This window comes from Cervus canadensis, chromosome 17 (assembly GCF_019320065.1).
Source record: "Cervus canadensis isolate Bull #8, Minnesota chromosome 17, ASM1932006v1, whole genome shotgun sequence".
NCBI lineage: Eukaryota > Metazoa > Chordata > Mammalia > Artiodactyla > Cervidae > Cervus > Cervus canadensis.
The window spans coordinates 34,951,462-34,974,235 of NC_057402.1; the positions used below are offsets into that span (position 1 = coordinate 34,951,462).

Genomic DNA, 22,774 nt, shown 5'->3' on the forward strand with positions numbered 1-22,774 from the left:
TGGAGGCTTGAGAGCAAGGGGCTTTATTGGAAGGGTCTGCCTGGCCCTCCCCTCCAGCAGGGAGCCTCTGGAGGGAGGAGGGATGGGGGTGGTGGTTTTGGCTTTCTGGCCTTCCCACCATGACTCACAGGACTTCTCCTTTCTAGAGAAGGGAAAGCAGACCTGGACCCTGCACTTTCTCAGGGTCCCAAGGCCTTCTCAGGAACTGGCCTGAGGAAGGAGGGGGAACACAGGCTCCCTAAGTGCTTACTGCCTGCCGGGCCCGATCAAGCACCCGAGAATACTGGGCACTTGAGCCTCAGCTGGGGCAGGAGCATCAGTTCAACAGTCAAAGACCCTGTAGCTCAGCAAGGTCAAGGGCCTCCTTGCCTGAGGTCCCACAGCCACGAGTGGCAAGTTGGGATTTGGGACGGGGTTAAGTGGCTGGTGGCTTTTTTTTCCCACCCGAGCATCCTTAAGAAAGCCATGCTTATCCCCAGGAAGGAGGCACTGATGGGGAGTTTTGGCACCAGAACAGTGAGGCAGCAGTTTCAAAGCAGTGGGACATTTCTGGACTCATTGCAGGGGCAGACCATGCGCCCGCCAAGTATCCTCCCCCAGTTGCTCTGTATTTGCCTTTCCGGCTGCTCGGGCTCCAGTCTCAGGGCTGACCACAGCCCGGTATCAGCCCCAAGCCACCCTGGTCTGTGGGTTTTGGCTTGGGGTGAGGCTGACTTCCTGCCTGTCTGTGTCCCCTGCACCGTCCAAACTGGTTGGTTACCTGGGCCTGATATGCCCTCCCTCACATCCTCCCCTAAGCCTAAGAGTACCTGGTGGGACCCCCATTCCTGTCAAGACCTCTCTCCCTGGGTCAGTGCTGCTCTGAGTCTGGGAGATGGAGACAAAAGCTGTGACACTCATCTCCTGCCCCATGGCCTGGGTCACCCCACGCCACTTGCCTGCCTGCCTGCCTCCTCCATAGCCCTATGGCTCACCCCACACCTCACATCCTGTGATTCTCTCTGGAACCTGAGGGCTGTTCCTGTGACTGTCCCATTGTTAAAGACGTGGAAACTGAGCTCAGTCAGGGGACATCTCAGCCTGCCCCTGACCCCAGAGACTCTCCACTGTGCTGCGGCCTCACACACCCTGACAACCTCTCACATCGCGTCACTTCCTTTTGTCTCCTACAGTGGGGCCTTTCTGACCCTACCAGCCACAAGCCGTCCCCACCCCACCCTTGGCTCCCTTGCCCCCTTCCCGTGGGGAATCAGCTGTCCTCTTAACTTTCCCTGCCTATCACCCTGATATCCCAGCCAGCCAGGGGTCCCTAAATAAGTAGAGCTGGTGAGAAGGTGTGTGTGGGCGCTGAGAAGGGTCCCAGGGATCACTGGGAGAAGCCTTGTCCTGGGAGGACAAGGCTCCCAGTCCCCTATTCCAATCCCAGAGGGGTTCTTTAGATGGTTCCACCGCCCTGTGCTGGGAAGCCCACATTGGCTGGGGGCACCTCTGGGTGCAGGGAGACTGATGGGCCTTGCAGCCTGGCCCCTGGGCCTGCCTGAACCTGCCCCAGCCCTGGGCCCTGAGGTCATGGGGACCTCCTCAAACCCCTTCCCAGGGGTGCTGTTCAAAGGCAGACAGGCCTGATGAGGTGCTAATTACTGAGCTAATTGGAGCTGAGTGAGCTACAGATGGCCTGGCTGACAGGAGGGAGGAACTGCCCAGGGGAGGGGGCTGCCCACAGAGGGTGAGGAGGAGGCCCAGGGCCAGAGTCGGCTGTGTTTGCTCAGGAATTGTTGATTTACCAGCCCTGGCCAGCTGTCTTGTGACATCCTGGTCTCCTCCACACCCCAGCCCTGGCCCTGGCTTTCTCTCCACAAGAAGACTTGTGCTCTGAGGCCACACATGTTGGAATGGATCTTTTCCTGAGCACTGGGGGGCAGAGTGCTCTGCTCCAGGGAGACTGGAGGAGGAGGAAGATCACCCTGTCCTGGTGTAACAGGAGAGAAGGGGACAGGGCACAAACTTCTAAAAGAATGTTTTAGCCCAAGGACACAAATAAACCAATTGGAATCAAATGAGACCAAGATGGCAGACAAGACTAGACCTTGATCCTCAATCAGCAAGTGAAATGACACACCCAGAGGTGCCATGACAGTTCCAAGGCACTGTCAAAAGACCAAGGAGTGGGCATGACCCAAATCTTGGAAATCTCCACTCCTTCCTCAAAATAGATGGAATAATCCTCCCATTCATTAGCATATGAAATTCAGTTCAGTTCAGTTCAGTCACTCAGTTGTGTCCGACTCTGCGACCCCATGAACCGCAGCATGCCAGGCCTCCCTGTCTATCACCAACTCCCGGAGTCCACCCAAACTCATGTCCATTGAGTCAGTGATGCCATCCAACCATCTCATCCTCTGTCATCCCCTTCTCCTCGTGACCTCAGTCTTTCCCAGCATCAGGGTCTCTTCAAATGAGTCAGCTCTTTGCAACAGGTGGCTAAAGTATTGGAGTTTCAGCTTCAACATCAGTCCTTCCAATGAACACTCAGGGCTGATCTCCTTTAGGATGGACTGGTTGGATCTCCTTGCAGTCCAAGGGACTCTCAAGAGTCTTCTTCAACAGCACAGTTCAAAAGCATCAATTCTGTGCTCAGCTTTCTTTATAGTCCAACTCTCACAACCATACATGACCACTGGAAAAACCATAGCTTTGACTAGACAGACCTTTGTTGGCAAAGTAATATCTCTGCTTTTTAATATGCTGTCTAGGTTGGTCATAACTTTTCTTCCAAGGAGTAAGTGTCTTTTAATTTCATGGCTGCAATCACCATCTGCAGTGATTTTGGAGCCCCCCAAAATAAAGTCAGCCACTGTTTCCCCATCTATTTGCCATGAGGTAATGGGACCGGATGCCATGATCTTAGTTTTCTGAATGTTGAGCTTTAAGCCAAGTTTTTCACTCTCCTCTTTCACTTTCATCAAGAGGCTCTTTGTCTCAGATGACCATTATATCTACTACTGTGGGTAGGAATCCCTTAGAAGAAATGGAGTAGCCATCATAGTCAACAAGAGAGTCCAAAACGCAGTACTTGGATGCAATCTCAGAAGCGACAGAATGATCTCCAAGGCAAACAATTCAACATCATGGTAATCCAAGTCTATGCCCCGGCCAGTAACACTGAAGAAGCTGAAGCTGAATGGTTCTAACACTCCAAAAAGATGTCCTCTTCATTATAGGGGACTGGAATGCAAAAGTAGGAAGTCAAGAAACACCTGGAGTAACAGGCAAATTTGGCCTTGGAGTACAGAATGAAGCAGGGCAAAGACTAAGAGTTTTGCCAAGAGAACACACTTGTCATAGAATATGAAATTACCCAGCCTATAAAAACTAACCACGCCAGATTTGGCGGCTGAACTCGCCCTCTGCAATGGCCCACACTCTGTCTGTGGAATATGCTTCTCTCTGAATCTGAATAAACCCCTTCTTACTTATCACTTTCTCTCTCACTGAATTCTTTCTGCCATGAGACATCAAGAATCTGAGCTTCATTAGGTCCTGAAACCAGGTACCGTGGATTTTGGCTGGGTTTGAGTCCCATGCACATGGGCTCAAGTCCCAGTCTGTGGTAAACAGTTTGGGGTGGCAGGTGTGGGGCTGGGGCCCCTTGAGGTGAAGTCACTGAGCTGGGTCATTGCGAAGGGGTCTGGGGCTCATGCCAGCCCTGACTCTTTCTGGATCTTGGCCTGGGCCCTGTCCCTCAAGAACAGACCCGTGTGGCCTGGAGAGCCCAGGGAGTTGGATTTGTGCTCTGTAATGAAGGAGGCTCACAGATAAGGGATGAGATTGCCGCCCAGAGGGCGGGGGGAGTTAGTATGGCCATCTTGATGTGACTTTTAAGGATTCTCTTCACAGCCCACCTTTCTGACACAGTAATTCTCAGCACCCTGGAGTTAGAAGGTCTTTGTTCACCTAGGGCCAGAACCCAGGCCTCAGTAGAACAGTATTTGACTGTCATTCACATCAGCCTAGGTGTCTCAGCCCATGGCAGCTCTAGCCACATTGATGCCCCGTGGCTCCTGACCACACTCTGCATTCTGTCTGGTCTCCAGGCCTTTATAAAGCTGTCCCCAACCCTCCCACCACCACCACCCCGCAAAGCATACTCTCTCTGCTCCTTTCTGCCTAGTTAAGTCCTCTCTGCTCTGCAGGCTCTGGTTCCATCTGCATCCCAGACAGCTCTGTGACCTTCTGCTTGACCTGCAGCCCTGGCTCCTCCACACCGTTCCCTCAGGGGGCCCAGGAGCCAGGTCAGGTAATCAGGAGAGAAAGCTGGGAGGCTAAACATCCCTCAGGTGAATGCTTGTCCCCACTTCTGCTTCCTCCTAGGATGCTCTCAGAAGTCAGTGAGATAGTGGGTATGAAAGGCCACTGGTAGTAATATAGGTTTAATAACACGATGACAATTATTCCAATTTTCCAAGTCCCCACTTCTGAGCCAGGCACCACATTAGGTACTTTCCAAGCTTATCTTCTCACAGTAACCCTCCAGGGCTGGAGTTTCTATCGTCTGCACTTTTGAAGGAGGAACTGGAGGCTCAGCGAGATCAAGCAACCCATCCAAAGTTCACAGCAACTAAGAGACAGTCTGTAGACTCTTGAGTCCCTCCCCTCACAATGGGGCGGGGGGTTGTTATTATTTTTTTTGCCAACCTGTTTCCTTCCCCCTTTCCCTTCCCTCCCTGCCTGTTACCCTCGGCCTGGTGAGTTTGCATCATTACTAGGGCTCAGGGGTCCAATTAGGGGACCTCCTCAAGAGAGCTGACTGAGGCAATCCCTATCTCAAGGGGGCCTCCCTGAGCCAAAGTTTTAATTAGCCATCACTGCTCTTCCTAAAACTCTGACCTGCCCATGGTGACAGCAGCCAGGCTGGCTCTGTGGCAGGAGGCAGGACTGGCACCCAACCCAGCAGCACAGCTGGAGCAACCCTCGTACGGGAGGGAAGCATGCCTGGGTTCCCATCCCTGCACAGCTCCTGTAGGTCCACCTCCACTTACCTTCTGTAATTCATTAAGTGGATTAATATAATAAATGAATTAAGTGACTTAACCCATTAAATGGATTACATCAGTTGATCACATTAATATTTATTATTATTGTTTAGTTGCTAAGTCATGTCTGACTCTCTTGTGACCCCATGGACTGTACCTGCCCCGTTCCTCTGTCCGTGGAATCTCCAGGCAAGAATACTGGGGTGGGTTGCCATTTCCTTCTCCAGGGGATCTTCCTAACCCAGGCATCAAACCTGAGTCTTCTACCTTGGCAGGCGGGTTCTTTACCACTGGGTCACCAGGGAAGTCCTTAATATTTATAGAGCTGATAAATTTAAATCAGTGCCTAGGACATAATTAAGGCTCAATGAGTTTTAGATTAAAAAAAAGAAAAATCAACTCCGCAGGAGTAGGGCAAGAAAGGGGCAAGGGCAGGGCACAAAGCTATTCTTGGACATGAAGATGGCACATTCTGGGGTCACCTAGCAATACTGGGTGACCCACGTGTGGGCTGTCAACATCTGTGATACTTGCCTCCTAGGAATGCAGGACGCTTGCAACTGAGGGCATGGCGGGGCTTGGAGGAAGGGGATGAGCAGGTGCGGAGGGAGAGGAGGCTGTGTGCCGGGCGCTACTGGAGCACATTATAAACTGGGCACTGCCTCATGAGCCAAGGGATACAATCCCATTCTACACGTCTGACTCTTTTGTGACCCCACGGACTGTAACCTGCCCTGCTCCTCTGTCCCTGGAATCGCCCAGGCAAGAATACTGGGGTGGGTTGCTATTTCCTTCTTCAGGGGATGTTCCCAACCCAGGCATCGAACCTGTCTCTTCTACATTGAGGCAACTGAGTCTCAGGCAATCAACATGTCCAGGGTCACACTACCACTGAGAGGCAGGGCGGGATTTAAAGGCAAAGCCCAAACCCTGTAACCTGGGAAAACAGACTCCTCGTGTCCCCACCTCAGGCCACAGGGTAGTACCCTCAGTCCCTAAAAGAGGGAAAAGTGCCCCTCTCTGTTCCCACTCAGCCTCCCGGAAACCTGAGTATGGCTGTTTGTGTGGGAGACCCTGGAGACCCCTGTAATGGGGCAGGGCTGTGGGTCTAAGCTGAGAAAACAATCAGGAGTTTCTGAGGCTGCAGATCTGAGGCATCACCCCCTCTCCTCCCAGGAACATGAAGCCTCCTGAAGGGACCCTGGCCTCAACTGGCCTGACTGCATGGCTCCCCACTCGGCAGCAATAGCTGTGCCAGCCCGAAGCCAGAGCCGAGCCCTTGGATGCAGTTGCCTGGTAACCAGCCCTAAGTGATGGAAACCCCAGTGGGCCATTAACGAGGGCATAGTGCCAACCGCCCAGCCCAAACCCCACTGCCCCAGCTGGCCTTAGGAAGGCTTCGATGGACAGTCCACCTGGCCTGCCCACAGTAGGACAAGAGGGTGCTCCAGCAGTGGGCCCAGGCAGGGCCAGGAGGAACTGGGTTGGCAGTCTCCCAAGACCTTTGAACTGGGGAGCTGGGGAAGGTAATTCCCTATGGAGGCCAAAGCCTGACCGAGGTGAGGCGCGCTCTGGGCAGGAGTCAGGATTGTGGGTACAGCTCGTTCAGGCCCAAACCACCAGCCTGGAAACAGCTGTGCTGTTCTGCCCAGGGCATGGAGGCCAGGGGAGGGGATCCCCAGAGAGAGGCCCTGGATGGGGAAAGGAAAGGAGGTGATTAGAGAGGCTGGCAGGAGTCCAGGCTCCGGTGAGGAGGGGAACAGCCTCCTGCAACAGCGAGGGGGAAGTGCGTCAGCCTCTCCCTGTCTCTCAGGGGCTCTTCTCTGCTCCTCACAACCCCAGCTCCAGGTTGGGGTCCTCCAAGGAAGGGGTTGCAGGCATCCAGGTGGAGCTTAGCCAGGTGTTTCTCCCTCCTTGGTCTGGGGGTGGGAGGCGGAACAAGAAGGAAGCCAGTGTTCAGACTGGACAGGCCTTCAGGAGACCTGAACCCAGCTCCTCAGTTTCCCCATGTTGACCAATGGGCTGACGCTGGTTCTGAGAGGTGGAGGAGGGCATGCAGGGGAGCCTTTGCAGCAAAGGCTCCTCTTAGGCTCTCACCTCTGGGCCTGGGGAGCTTTTGCTGCCTTTCTTCCCTTTCAGATGTGCAGAGTCCCGCTTTGCCATGAACCCTTCACTCCACGACCATGGCTTGACTTAGCCTTGTGCTGGGCACTGGAGTCCCAGCTCTCAGGTAGACCTAGGCCCTGCCGGGGACAAGGTCTGTCCCCAGGTTAGCAGGGGAGCCCAGCTTGCAAGCAGCCAGTTGAGTGGCTCAGCATGGACTTGAATTCAGAATGGTAAGAGGCCTCAGAAGAGGTGACCAGACTGAGCCTGAAGTTCTGGAAGGCTTCTTGGAGGAAGGGACCTGAGCTGAGCCTTGAAGGCCAACAGGAGTTAGCAAAAAAAAAAAAAGAGCTAGACAGGCAGCCAAGGTCCAGGGAGAGAATCTTCCAAAGCATGCAGGTGTCACCTGGCAAGGAACTTGGACTCTGGGAGCTGCAGTGGCAGGCCAGCTGGAGAGGGTCAGTCAGGAGACAGGCAGAAGCCAGAGTGGAAAATTGGACCCTGAGGGCACTGGGGAGCCATGGCTTCCCAGTGGTGTAGTCACAGGGTCAGATGTAGGCATTAGAATCACTTTCCTGGAGTTAGGGAGGGAATGTTTCCCACTGCTTCCAGCACCTAGCCAGACCCCCACCCACCCCCACCCCAACCACAAGTGGCTTGGCTTTGGCACAGTCAGATAGGGGGCCCTTCCTGATTCAAGGCCCAGTACCCTATTTCTCGGGCTTCTTGGGCCACAGCAGCCCCTCCCCGACACAAGCATACATCATGCTGGAATGCCATGGTCTGTTTTACAGCCATCTCTCTCACTGACAGGAAAACAGCACCAGGGTCCTACTCAGCACAAAGCCTGGGGGTCCTCAACAGTGGAAGGAAGGAGAGGAAGGACAGTCCATCCATCCTGGCTGTCAATTAATCAGAGGGCTCCCCCCACCCCCCCCACCTCAGTACATGGTCTTCAGAGTGGCCTAGTGAAAGGCCGTCCCTTTTTCTTGATCTTTGGGATCCCCCTCTGAGAGACTCTGATTTCCTCTGGAGAGGCGTTCAGGCTCCTCCAGAGTTTGTAGGGACTCCCCACTCCCTGCTTATCCAGGCAGAATAACAAGTTCTGCCCTCCTCCCCCAACCCGGCCCCCCATGCAGAAGGAAACTCTGGTTTACCAGCACAGTTTTGGGAAGTGGCTCACCACACACTGATCAGATCCTATGAATCTGCCCCACCCCAGGTCCTATCCAGTCCCGACCCCCTGAGATGCCTGGCACCCAGGCCAGCAGCCACTGGGACAGAGCTCTCCTCAGACTCTGTGCACTTGGGTGGCAGAGGCTTCCTGACCACCAGCTGTGCCCAAGCCTTCTCTCAGAAGGGTTCAGGGTCACACAGTCTGGGGTTGGCGGGGAAAGTCCCAGCTCCTCCATTTTTTTCTCTCTGTGGGCAAGCCGCTTCCCCCTCCCCCTCCAGAGCTACCACTGGTTGAGAATTTATTATAAAAAACCAGCTGTGAACTCCTTGGATCTGCAGGCACTCTGTGACATGTTCTAATCATGACCATTTGACTGATGAGCAAACTCAGAGGTTAAGGGGCCTGCCTAACGTGACACAGGCCAGCAGGTCACACCTCAGTTTGCTTGTTTTTCACACTCCTGCCTCATATGCTTGTTGTAAGATTTAAATGAGATCACATCTATCATGTGATGTACAGCACAGGGCCACATTCAAGGAGTGTGAACTCCTTGCCTTCTTGCCTTGCTCACCCACTGTTGCAGTGGAATGCTGATTCTGACTCCACGTTGGAACTGTTTCATTGACTTGCCTTTCATTGCTTTTGTTACTATAATCATACATAGTGGCCTGCCTCAGAGAACCCTGCCCCTTGGCCTGACCAATAAACCAAAGTGCCTCTATTCAGGACCCTGTACACCTGTGGATGGCAGGAAGGAAGAAATGAACACATTCCTTTTCTGAAGCTTGCCATTCTAAGAGATATTTACACGATTAACAGCCTTTGTTTCCTCACTTCCCCCATCTCTGATCTATAAAAGAACCTGGCATCCAGACCCCAATAAGATGGTTATTTTGAGACATTAGTCCACCATCATTTCCATCAGCCAGCTTTCCAAATAAAATCATATTCCTTGCCTCAGCACCTCATCTCCGATTCATTGGCCTGTCTTTCAGGGAGCAGAGCAAGCTTGGACTCACCAGCACGGAGCTAGCTGTTCCTCTGCTGGGTGGAAGGAGGGGAAGCATGAGGAAGTGTAGAGGACAGAGCACTTTAATAGCAATCTGGGGGTCTCCCTGAAGGAGGCAACATCTATAGCTAGGTCTGAAAGGATTGGGGAGCATGTTGCTGTGTGTCTTGGAGAAAGACACAACATTGCTCTGTCTCTCTGCTTATAGATGGAGCTCCTGTGAGGAAGGAAGGAGATTTGTAAATAGCAGGTGTGGCCTCATTATAGTGAGTGACATTGTTATTAATAACCATGTGTAGGTAACAAGCTGAGGTTCAGGAAGCTGACCTTGCCTTCCCAGGGAGCCAGGAGGAGTAATCAGTGTCTAGGGTGGGGTGGTGCTTTTGAACTGTGGTGTTGGAGAAGACTCTTGAGAGTCCCTTGGACTATAAGGAGATCCAACCTGTCCATCCTAAAGGAGATCAGTCCTGGGTGTTCATTGGAAGGACTGATGCTGAAGCTGACTTTGGCCACCTCATGCAAAGAGCTGACTCATTGGAAAAGACCCTGATGCTAGGAGGGATTGGGGACAAGAGGAGAAGGGGACAACAGAAGATGAGATGCTTGGACGGCATCACTGACTCGATGGACATGAGTTTGAGTAAACTCCGGGAATTGGTGATGGACGGGGAGGCCTGGCGTGCTGTGATTCATGGGGTCACAAAGAGTCGGACATGACTGAGCAACTGAATTGAACTGACTGACTGAACTGAGGGTGAGGTGGAGGAGGAGAATCTGCCTTCGGAGTCTATGCAGCCCCAGGGTGTGTGTGTGTTGTGGGTAGGGTGGGGAGGAATGTCCTCCCTTCCAGGCTTTTATATTCTACTGTGCCTCCAGCCAGGAACCCCACATAAGGGCAGTATTCTCTTCTCTGCTTTGGCTCACACTGTTCCAATGGCAATACCATTTCTCCTCTCCAAGACCACAGGCTAAGAATCACACAGGGCAGTGGGAGGGAGAGGGGTTCCCAAGGCAGCCACCTTGTACTGGTTACTTTCTTTCATCCAACAAAAGCTTGATAGGCATCTCTCTCCACAGGCTCTGCACATGACCCTCAGGGTAGAGAAGAAGAGGGCAAGGTCATGCCTTCAGGAGCTCATGGTCAGCTGACACCCTACAAACATTTTAGGGTTTACCAGCAACTTCCCACACTGATTTTGTACAACACTCACTTTGGTCTGTGAGGCAGGTTTTATGGTTCCCATTTTGCAGATAAGGAAACTGAGGTTCAGAAAGTTACAAAGGCAACATCTAAGTGATGCTGAAAAGGAATGGACAAGATAATTAAGTTAATTAAGTGAAGACACTTTGTGAAGTGTCTCTGGATTAAGACAAGCCTCAGTGGGGCTGGGACTGTAGAATCTTAACTGACCCTGTTGGGTCTCATCAGCTTTATCCTGGCCTGGGTGGGCCCTGCTCATGCTCAGAGAGATTGGAGAGAACACCTTGTCAGCTGAGCAGACAACTTGACAGTCCTGAGACTAGACCCTGAATGCTGAGAACACTGCCCTCCACCCAACCCCTAATTACAGGGCAGAGACGGGGAAGTGGGTTTCTTAGAGGGGAGGGCAGAGTTGGTGAGGAGCAAGAGTGGGGAAGTACAGCCTGTGAGCTGAGACTTGGCCATGACCCCTGGCTGTCAACACACAAATGCACTTTCCTGATCCCAACCTGCTGCGTGACTTTGGGAAAGTCCCAACCTTCTTTGAGTCCCTGCTTCCCAGCTCTCTCCAAACTCAATTCCTAAGGATCCTCCAGCTCTTAACTGAGTGGCACCCTTTCTGCTGCCCCCGGGTGACCTTTACTTCCTCTTCCTCCCTGTTGTGCCCAGTCCCTGCTGCCCAGCTCCAGTGGCTCAAGCGTCATCCTTACTCTTGGAACCTGCAGTCCTAGGCCTGCTCTGCCCTCTGACTCAGGCAGGCCTGAACTTTGGGATCTAAGCAGGTGACCTGGGTGGTTTTGCCCCATGATCGTGCTTTGACCTTTGGTATGTCCACCTGGTCCCTCCCTCCTCCACGGCACACACCTGTCCCCAGTCCTAGGGCAGCCCAGGAAATGCAAGGGACCAGGTTTTTCAGAGAAGGCAGCAGGTGCTCGCTTCGGCAGCACACATACTAAAATCAGAGAAAGCATTAGCACTGCACCAAGGGGCTTCTCATCTAACATGAGATGGCCCAGAGAGGCAGCCCTTCCACCCCTCCAGCTCCTCTCTAGGTAACAGCCCAATCCTGGCTGGGAAAGGTCCACCCCATCTGACCTTCCAGGCCACACATGCACAGACCTGTTTCACTGAAAGAAATTTGTTCTAAAGGACAAGTGGACTCACTGAAGCCTCTTAGTGAACCTCCCAGCATCCTTATACCTGGTTCACTTTGCATGTGTTCGTTTCCCAAGTCGTGTCCGACTCTTTACAACCCTATGGGCTACAGCCCACCAGGCTCCTCTGTCCATGGGATTCTCCAAGCCAGAATACTGGAGTGGGTTGCCAGTTCCTTCTCCAGGGAATCTTCCTGACCCAGGGATCAAAACCCAGGTCTTCACATTACAGGCAAATTCTTTATCATCTGAGCCACCAGGGAAGCCCTGGTTCTCTTTAGGGATGGGGAAATCACCCCTTCCTCAGAAGGTATGGGGCCTAACAGTAATTGAGATAGGTTTGTAGGAATTTGCCCTCACCAGCTGCAACCGAGAATGAGGGGGAACAGACTAAGGAGCCCTTCTCCAGCCTCCTAACGCAACTGTACTAGCCAAGAGAGTCACATATTTAATACCAACACTTCTAAGCCTTACGACACCACCATTATGATATAATTTAATCCCAGTTTTACCGAAATGAGGAAACTAAAGCTCAGCAGGTCAAGTGGCGGGCACAAGTTCACAGAGCTAAATAGTGGCAATGGATGAAGGGTCTAACGGAGGCGTGTGATGGGCGCGCCGGGCGATGGCTTCGCGGAGAGCGGCGGGTACAGAGTGTCCGTAGCGCCGGCGGCCCGGTCCCCGGAGGGCTGGCAGAGGCAGGCCCTCTGCACCCCGGGGCTCAGGGGAGCACAAGCTCCCAGAGGCGCGGCCAGGCTCTGCCCCTGCTGAGCGGGCCGCCCCGCCTCCGCTCCGCCCCCAGCCCGCCCCGCCCGGGACCGCAGACGGCGCCCGGCGGCGGCGCGAACAGCAGCGAGGAGGGTGGCTCCGGGCTCGGTGCTCACCGCGACTTCCCGCGCAGGGCCCGGCCGGACCAGGACGCGCGTCCTCAGCGGCGCTGGAGGATGCGGCCGCGGTGCCGGGCAGCAGCAGCGGGAAGCCGGGTGCCCTGCAGGTAGGAGCTCGCCCACTCGGCGGGCGCGGAAACTTGGGCCGAGTTTGCGGGCGGCGCGTGGGGAAGGGGCGGGTGGCGCTGCCCCAGGGCGCCCCTACCGGCCGGTCCCGGGATGGAGCGAGCTGGGCCTGGGCCGAGGTGGCGTGGCTCTTACTTGCCGCGGAGTGGGGCCCCCGGCGGGCGGGCTGCGGGCAGGGGTCGCGCCGCTGCCCCGACTTTCCCTGGATTTCGAGGCGCCGGGGGCCTGGTAGCGCTCTGGAGGCCGGGTGACGGATCCGGCGCGGGGCTGGAGAAGAGGAGCTAAGGCCGAGCCCTCGGGCCTCCTGCGGGGCCCGGCTCACGTGGACGGCCCGGGCGGAGATGAGGGGGCGGCGGGGGCCTGGCCTGGGGGGCGGCTGGCACTGAGACGCCTTGGGGCCCTGGACGCGCCCTGCTGGGACGGGACGGCCCTGCGGTTTCCTCGCTAAGTCTTGACTCACCCTCTGGCCGCAGCCCAGGCTGGCGGGATCGCCCCGAGGCGGTGGCTGCCCGAACTCTGCTGCCGGGCCGCCCCCTGCCCCGGCCCTCCCGCCAGTTTTTAGATGTCGGTCCGTGGGGCCCGGTGCGCCGGCCTGCCTGCGTGCACATGTGTGCGGGGCCCCGAGCGAGGGGAGAACGCAGTTCTGGAGGGGCGTGTGTGCAGATACGGGCCAGGCACGTACTTGCAGGCTCGGGTTTGCATGGGTGGCGGCCTGTGTATCGGCCTGCTGGGGTGCACGTGCGCCCCAGCGCTGCCGGGCAGGGCATGGGGACACCCGGAAGCCGCCGGGGCCGGGTGCAGCGGCAGCCCCAAAGCCAGGTCGGTTGAGGGCCGCAGGCACTGGAGTTCAGGGCGAGGCAGGTAGAGGACAGGGGGGTGGAGCGGATCCCGCCACCCTTCCCCCACCGCTAGAGCCTGGGCTGCCCCTAGATGCGGTTGTAGCGTAGGCAGGGCCCAAAACCTCAGCCGGGGGAGGTGTGAGAACACGGGAAGGAGAGCCGATTCAGCCTTTCAGAGGCGCTGGCCACAGCTGGGCAGGATCACTCTCTTCTTCCTGGTCTTGCCCAATGTCTACCCGGAGACCCCTTAGGCGTTGGAACTGGGCCAGGGAGCTGTTTGCGCCCCCTGCTGTTTAGGGCAGGGATGGCACGGCGGCGGTGGGCTCCTCTCCCGGGCGCTGCTTGAGAATGGTCCTCCCAGCCCAGCTCCAACCTCAGTCAGGAAGACGCTGGGTGGCCCCAAGGGTGATGTGGCCTTGCTCCCTGGAGACCTGCTCTTCTCCAAATAATTGCTTGCCTCTTGGAGTGTGTGAGGGAAGGAGGCACCTACATTTGGGCTTAGTGTGGAGAAGGGCCTTGCTTGAGGGAGTGTGTGCTGGGCTCTCTACCTCCTAATAGCAGGAGGTCGTGTTACCCCCATACCCTTCATAGCCCTCTGCTGCTTCCCTGGAGCCCTCATATCTCCCCCCACAGACTTGGGGGTCCCAAGTGGCCTCACCTTTATTGGACGAGGCCCAGGGGTGTCGCAGGAAGTCCCCAGGGCAAAGGGCACACAATGGGCAGAGCCCAGGAGAGAATGGCTCTTGGGGCTGGGGGTGGGTATGGAGATGGTCCCAAGGAGTGTATGGGGGAAGTGAGACTAGAGCCCACACTTAATTAACCCAGAGCTCCCCAAGGGCAGGGGTCTCAACTCCCCCCCAAACCATACAACCACTTCTTGCAAAACCGCTGTGCACTGGGGTGGGAGGCTTTCCCCTTGGGATGCAGCCACCTGTTGTAGGGCACTGCCATCGGTATTGTTGCCCCGATGCCCCTTCCTGTCTTCTTGGGAGCATCCACTTCTTCAGGCTGGTCTGAGGTTGGATTCTGGCCAGGAGGTGAGACAACTCTGAGTGTTGCCTGGCTTCCTTGGTGGCACTTAGGCTGGAATAAGGGTGGTCACTGGCCCCCATAATACCCTTGACTTTTCTTGGCACATTTTCAAAATGTGCCAATCTAACTCTGAGCCTATGGGTGTCATTGGTCACCAGCTGAAGGGAGAGAGCTGCAGGGGGGGGGGGGGTGGAGGTTGGTCTTGGCTTGGTGACAGAAACCTGTGACACCTGGCCCATGGCCTAATCATAGCAAGATAGAGCTGATTCATCCTTCCTAAGCCACCTGAGGGTTTCGGGGAACAGGGCACTGGGGGAGGTAGAAGCAGGTCAGTGTGGTTCTAGCAGACTGGCCTCAGATGACCTCTCCTGGGCCATGGGGTACCTGCTGCCTTGAGGAAATCCACGTTGACCTCTGGGCCTTGGTCCCAGTCCTTGCTTGGCCTTGCTTGGGGACTTTAGAGTCTTTCTCAGGCACTCAGTTTTTCCTTCAGTACAAGGGGGTCATTGCCAACTAGCACTTTGTGACCTGTGAAAGCTCCCTCCCTGGACATTGACAGCCTCTCGCCTCCCCACCTGCTCCATGGTCCTGTGCTGCCCCCATGAGCCTTGGGACAACTGCAGCTTGGGGGCTGGGATGGACACAGGCTCTGCTCTCCTGCACTTTTGTGGGAGCTTCCTGTTGGTGCCACAGCGCCATCTGCTGGACAGTTTTTGCTCTCCTGCTGGGGTTCGTTCGAGGGTGGGGGTTACACCAAAGGTTCCCCGGGGCCACCTCTCCTGGGGATTACTACTCTCTAAAACCAAGCCAGTATGTGTCCTTCTGGGCCTAGGGACTTGGTTCCAGGTCTGGCTCTGCCATTTTTCAATAAGACTGACAGGTCAGAAAGTGAGATCTAGAGTGTCACAGGAAATCTGGATTTGTAGACAATGCCTGATTCCACACCTTGGCTGCTGTAGGAATCTGGAAGTCACTGTGGCATCTGAGACTTAAGAGCTTGTAGTGGGAAGTAGGAAGCCTGCTTCTCATCCCATCTCTTCCATCAATGACTTTGGGATGAACAGGACTCCTCATCTATATATGGATGGAAGTAGGAGCAGGAGGAGTAGCCAAGCAAAGTGATCCTCCGACTGTGCTCCCCAGAGTCTGAAACTTCAGAAGGGGTCTTGGGAGTCATGTGGAGTAAAGCTGAACTGAAGGGACTCCTGGAGTTGGGGTGGGGGTATAGTAGAGCTGCTGTGTAAGAATTCTTTAAGCAAAGGGTTTTACAGCTTTAGAAACAAAGTTGGCTTATATATGCATTCATTCATCCATACATAAATGGATGTACTTAGCATATATAAATCCATACATGAATGGGTGTACTTAGTATCCATACATGATTGTACTTAACATCTACTAAGTGCCAAGTTCTTAGGCATGGCAGTGAGCCAGCAAGAACAGCAGTTCTCTGTTGCTTGCCTGTGGCCTGTTTTTTTGACAGCCCCTGCCTCTCTTCTTCTCTCTCCCAGGTCAGCATTTGAGTAGCTGGGGCCCTGGAGGGCTTGAAGCTTTCACAGTGATGGCGGAGAAGCGGCCCCTGGGGACCCTGGGGCCTGTGATGTATGGGAAGCTGCCCCGCCTAGAGGCAGACTCCGGGCCCGGCCACAGCCTGCCCCCCTCTGCTGGTAACCAGGACCCCTGCAGCTACAAGGGTGCCTACTTCTCCTGCCCCATGGGGGCTCCTCCTAAGACAGGGTCTGAGCGACTGGCATCTTGGACCCCATACCCACCCTTGTACCCTACCAGCATGGCAGGACCCCCACTCCGAGCAAACAACCTTCTGACCAGCTGCCTGCTCTACCGCCCGCCCACAGAAAGCTCTGAGAAGGTGCAGGACTCTGGCCCGGTTGAGCTCCTGCCCTTTGGTCCCCAGTCTCACTCCTACCCAGGTCCCCCACTGGCAGCGCCCAAACCTGTCTACCGCAGCCCCCTGTGTTACGGGCTCTCGACTTGCCTGGGAGAGGGGGCACCGAAGAAGCCTCTGGATGTTGACTGGACACTGGTGACTGGATCCTTGTTACCACCAGTGGACCCATCTTGTTCTCTGCCCCCAGCCTCTGGCAAGGGCCAGTTCCTGGATGGCACTTTCTTGCGTGGGGTGCCAGCTGGGGCATCTGAGAAAGACTCCTCGGTGAGCTTCTCCCCCTGCCAGGCCTTCTTGGAGAAGTACCGGACCCTCCATGGCACAGGCTTCCTAGCCTCCAAGTATGCGAGTCCTTACTCTGGGGACCCCAAGCAGGCATTGTCCGAGGGCCCCCCGAGTCCTTGGACCCAGCTGGCCCAACCCCTAGGACCAGCCTGCCAGGACACAGTGCCCCCGCACTATCCGCTGCCCCACCCCACACAGCCCGTGCCTTGCCCGCCAGCCTGTCGCCACCCAGAGAAGCCGGGCGGCTATGGCCCGGTGCTCCCACTGCAGCCACTGGGAGCCCACAAGGGGGCCGGGTACCCGGCTGGTGGGCTAAACAGCCCCTACCTGAGGCAGCAGGCCATTCAGACACCCTATATGCCCCCGGTGGGGCTGGACACTTACGCCTACCCCTCCGCACCCCTCCCGGCACCCTCGCCAGGCCTCAAGCTGGAGCCACCTCTCACCCCACGCTGCCCACTGGACTTTGCCCCCCAAACATTGGGCTTTCCTTATGCCCGGGAGGACCTCTCTCTCTATGGAGCATCCCCAGGGCTTGGAGGGACGCCGCCTTCCCAGAACAGTGTGCAGGCCTTGCCAAAGCCCGGGGCCTTCCAGCGGGCATGCCAGCCTCTGCCTGCCAGCCGACCGTGCTCAGAGCCCACGAGGTCTGCAGAGAAGCCCGTGCAGGAAGCTGAGGAGAAGATGTGGCTGCCTAGCTGCAGGAAGGAGCAGCCCCAGCCCCAGCCCCAGCCCCGGCTCGATGAGCACCCCGGGGCACCCATTGTCATCGGAGATAGTCCAGTTCCGCGCACCCCACCGCCACTCCCACCCTGTGCCCAGGAGCGCCAGTCTCTGCCACAGAACGAGGGCTCACTGCCCCCCAGCTCTCCACCCATGCCGGTCATCGACAACGTCTTCAGCCTGGCCCCCTACCGTGACTACCTGGACGTGCCGGCACCTGAGGCCCCAGCTGAGCCTGAACCGGCCCCAGCCCCCAATGAGAGCCACGACAAAGACTGTGGGAGGTCCCTGCCTGCCCAGGAAGCCCCCTCCAGTGAGCACCCCTCACTTAAGGAGGAGGTAGCTCTGGACTTGAGTGTGAAGAAGACCGCCGCTGAGGCCTCCCCCACCAAGGTCCCCCCCACCAAGGTCCCTCATCCCGTGGGACGTGCCAAGCCCACTGCATCCGTGGATGTGCCAGCTACAGGGAACACCGTCTCCAACGTGCCAGGTGTGGGGGACACAGTCTCTGATCCACGGGGCCTGCAAAAGGCAGTCACAGAGGCGCCAGAACCACCTGGGGTGCCAGTGACCACAGAGGCCACCCCCAGGACCAACTTCCACAGCTCGGTGGCCTTCATGTTCCGAAAGTTCAAGATCATCCGACCAGCACCCTTGCCTGCAACTACGGTCCCCGCCGCACCCAGCTTGGCCCCTGCCCCGGCCCCGCCCGCGCCCGCGCCCACCTCCACCCCTGTGCCCCCTGGACTACAGATGCTCACCCAGCCCTTGCCCATGGCCTGCTTCGGCCTGACACTGCCCAGCCCTCCAGCTGTAGCCATGGCCTCCCCCGCCTCTGCGCCTGCCCCAGCTCCGTCGCCTGCTCCGGCTCCGGCTCCGGCTCCGGCTCCCGCTCCGGTTGCTGGCCCCTCCCCAGCTTCAACCCCTGCCACGGCCGACTCCTCAGAGCAGCACTTCGCAGGACTGCATGCATCCTTGTGTGACGCCATCTCGGGCTCCGTGGCCCACTCCCCACCTGAAAAGCTGCGCGAGTGGCTTGAGACGTCTGGGCCCTGGGGCCGGGCAGCGTGGCAGGACTGCCAGGGCGTGCAGGGGCTGCTGGGCAAGCTGCTCTCGCAGCTGCAGAGCTTCGTGTGCACGCAGCAGTGCCCCTTCCCCCACGTGGTGCGGGCCGGGGCCATCTTCGTGCCCATCCACCTGGTGAAGGAGCGGCTATTCCCGCGGCTGCCGCCCGCCTCCGTGGACCACGTGCTGCAGGAGCACCGCGTGGAGCTGCGGCCCACCACGCTGTCGGAGGAGCGGGCCCTGCGGGAGCGCGCCCTGCACGGCTGCACCTCGCGCATGCTGAAGCTGCTGGCGCTGCGCCAGCTGCCCGACATCTACCCGGACCTGCTGGGCCTGCAGTGGCGGGACTGCGTCCGCCGCCAGCTGGGTGAGCATGGGGCCACCCCCGTGGCCGCCGGAGCTGTGTGAGCGAGTGGCAGGTGTGTGGGCTGTGTGAGTGGTCCTCGCTGGGGGCTGAGGGATTCCTGGGCCTCTGGGAAGGACTTGTGCCTGGTAGGGGGGAAAGGCAGGGGCTGGCTTTCTGGGAGGGGGGGGGGCCCGACCCCTCTTCACCCCTAGTGTCAACGAGCACCTTCACGGCCTCCTCTGCAAGCCCCTGAGCATGTCAGCTTGCCAGCTGCTCTGCCCCCAGGGAAACGTGGCCTTCCCTCCCGGATCCCTGCGCCCTCACTCCCTCTGTTGGGCCTTTTCCATCTTTGGTGCAAGTTTCTCCTCTGGTGTTCCTGGGGCTCTGACCAGGCCCTGTGTTCTGTCTGAGGTCATTTCCCTTGTGTGTGTCCTGCCCCACCTCCCCACTTCTGAGCTCAAGCCCCAAGTCCCTGACTGCTTGCTGGGCTTAATGCACCTGGGGTCTCTCCCGACCCTTAAACTCCTTCCAACCCCCCTCCTGAGCATCTGTCTGAGTTTGCTTCCCACCCCAGTCTGTCCCGGCTCAGCGAGCAGCTCTGTACTCACCCAGCACTCAGCGAGTGGTTCCCCAGTCCTCCCAGGTAGACACTGGAGTTGCCTGTAAGTCGGAGTGTTGTTTTGGGGTTTGCTTTATCCTGCCGCATGAAGTCTGTGCGTGGTGTGTTCCCATGTGACCTTCTGGTGTCTGAGGGTGTCTTCTGCATCAGATCAGGTAGCTGGACCTTGCTCTCGGGAGGGGCTGCAGTGCCGCACGGGTGGACCATTATCATCACACTTAGCCAGGGCTTTGGTGATGGCGCCGAGTGGTGTCCGTCGCTACCTGTCCTGCTTCAGGACATCTGGCATTGAAGGCCGAGGCCTCCTCTGTAGTCCGCCACCCACCTGACCTTCCATCCTCCAGGCCCCTGGCTCTGTCTCCGCAGAAACTCTTTGCTGTCCCCTTCCCATCCTGGCAGCCTTCCCCTGGACTTTCATCTGGTCCTGGCTCCATAGTGAGGAGACCTGAGGCAACAAGGTGTAGATGTGAAGCTTCAGGGTCTGAGTGAGGAGCATTGCTGACCACTGAACACTTAAGAAATTGAGTCATTTGCCCTAATGGGGTGCAAAAAACATGCAAATACAAGTATTCTATTCTTGGATGAAAAGGAATGAAGGTGGGTGTCAATGCCTCATTCACAAGTCCCCCAGCCAGCCTTATTTCTACATTTGGGCTCTCTGGGGCCCACAGAGGGGCAGGTCCGTTTTTCCTGCGCTGCCTGCTGGGCAGTGGGGTCCAGGCCCATCACAGTTCCCTCCTATTCTGACCGAGCCTGTGAGAGTGGGGCCCAGCTTCCTGCCTCTGGCTGTGTTTTGGGGCCCCAGTCTCCACCGTCCCGTATCTTTGTGGAGCTGCTCCTCAGAGGTGTCCTTAGACAGGGCTCCCCTGACAGCCTGCCTTCCAAGCAGGAGCCCCCTCCCACCCCTCCACCCCTTCCTCCCCCCACTCCCCTCAGGCAATGCTCTGGGGGTGATGTGGCAGGGCTCCCTCTGTTCCTCAGTTTTCATAGCTGTTTAGTGAGCCTTTAGATCAGACCAGTGGTTTCTGGCCTGTTGAGCCCCTTTCCTCTCGTCTTTGTGCCCAGACAGGCCCTGGCGGGGGGCCCTCATCAGACAGAGTGCTGGCCTCACCTGAGGAGAGGCCCGCCCTTTTGGCTTGATGGGCTGGACAGTCTAGCCAGTGGGCACATGCTGGGAAGGGTCGTGATGTCTGTGACCTTACCAGGGCTGCCCTCACCTGGGACAGCAGAACCACTGTTTTAGCTGGTTTTGGGGGCCCAAAGATGGGACCTGAGTGTGTTCGGGGTCTACAGCCTGACAGTATGTTCATTTTCCAGGTGACTTTAACACTGAGCCTGGATCAGTGCCCTCTTCCGGAATCCACCGTGGCCAGAGAGGAGCCAGGGAGCCTAGACCTGACTTGGAAGTCGGCTGCCCCCAAAGCCAAAAAGCCAGGGAGGAAGCCATCAACCCCTGGCCCAGAAAAAGCAGAGGCGACTGCTGTGGGAGGATCCCCAGGGGCCTCCCCCACCCCTGCTGCTGGTGCCAGCTTGCCCAGCCCCACGGTGAAGGCACGCTTCCGCAGCCTGCTCGAATCTGCCTGGCTCAATGGCCTGGCACTGCCCACTTGGGGCCACAAGGCCTCGGGACCAGACCGGACCGCACCACGCCCGCAGCTGTTGGGCAGCCAGAGCCACCAGCTGTAACCTTGGGTCACCACTGCTGTTTGGAGATCTGTGGATCGCTCTAAGCCCCGCTTCTGCCGTTCCAGCTACTGAGGGCCAGGAGTGGACACGGCCTTGCGGTTTTTCCAGCTCTTACCCTGCTCCCCGCCCCTCACCCCAGGCTGGGCTGAGAGCCCCTGAACTTTTAACTTGAGGGCGTTTATCAGAAAGGATATTTCCTATTAGAGAAAACGTGTGGGCCTTGGAGCACAACAGACTTGGGCTTGACTCCTGGCTCCTGTTCCTTGCTGTGTAACCGGGCAGGCCACTGCCCCTCTTGTGCCCACGGTTCTCCCTTTGTAAAATAGCACAACACGGCCTACCTCATATGGTTGTTGTGGAGTGATGCCCGACACACACCCATCACGGTTTGCTCTCTGCTTCCTGCCCCAGGACAGGAGACAGGATCTCGGCTGGGGCCTTCCTCTAGAGAGTCTGTGTGTGTCATCTTAGAGTGGCCCCTTGTCCAGTGTACGTGGCTCACACACTTTCTAGAGTCGTTTCCGAGGAAAGCTTAGAGCTGCAGCCCCAGCGTTTGGGGTTTGACCCTAACCCCCCCAGTCTGGAGCTCCCTGAGGGAGCCCCTCCCCTTCCACAGGGGTACAGGGATACAGCCCGGGGCTGGCATCCTTGTCCTGAGCCTGCTGCTTTCACCCCTGGGAAGCCCTGGCCTGTGATGAACTGACCCAGTGACTTCCCTGCGCTGCTGCCGTGACCTGGTGCATTTTCCCAAGGAAGTTGTGTGTTTGCAGGAAGCCAAGCAGCTACAGGGACTCAGGGACTAAAAGGGACAGGCTGAGTGACAGCTCAGCCCTGGATGTCTCCGAAGATGTCAACTAAGGATTTTGGCCCTCCCCACACCAGGGCTCCATCAGCCAGGCCTGCTGTGGCTTAGCTCCTTGCAGAGTGCTGAACTGAGCCAGAGGCTGGCAAGTTGGGCCCCTGGCCTAGTTAAGGTTTGTAATAAGGCTGTGGGCCCTGGAGACAGGCCATTAAACATTAAAAATATTTGGGTTGTTTTTGGACCTGAGGCTTGACTTTGTCTTAATGAGGTAAGGGGTGTGGGTCATATGTTGGTTCCATGTGTCGTCACCAGGTCCCTCGCCCTTCATTCAGAGTCTGTAGCTCTCTGCTCCCAGCCCACATGTGCCGAGGCTCTCCAGCACCCTCTGCCCGCTAGCTCTGGCCATGTTTGTCCTGGGGGTTGCTAGTCTATGACCCACGTCCCATCGAGAAATGCTGGTCACCAGACACCATTGCATACCCCTCTCCCAGGACCAAGGACATGCCTGCCAAGTTCTAAGTGGGACAGAGCTGTCCCCATCCCCCCCACCCCACCCCTGGGACAGCCCCTCTCACATCTTAGCTGGACTTAGGTTCCCTTCAGACACCTTGCCTCTGCTGGCCTGTATTCCTACAGGTTTGTTCTCAGGGCTGCCGAGGTTGCTTCCTAACCATCCACCTGGGTATAGCTAGTCCATGAAGGCTGGTCACACCTACCAGTATCAACCCTAATATCTGTGGGTTTTCTCTGAGCTCAGCTACACTATTGTGTAGACCCGTTG

At 56.9% G+C, this 22,774-nt stretch overlaps 1 protein-coding gene across 1 annotated transcript; it reads left to right on the plus strand.

Moving 5' to 3' along the window:
* Nucleotides 1-12,498: 12,498 nt before the first annotated feature.
* On the plus strand, nt 12,499-22,234 carry C17H15orf39 (chromosome 17 C15orf39 homolog). The gene is given in 4 exon segments (XM_043490205.1): nt 12,499-12,671; nt 16,073-18,907; nt 20,823-20,860; nt 20,862-22,234. Coding segments are annotated over 3 exon segments (3,153 nt in total). The 5' UTR covers nt 12,499-12,671; nt 16,073-16,122; the 3' UTR covers nt 21,192-22,234.
* Nucleotides 22,235-22,774: the final 540 nt, after the last annotated feature.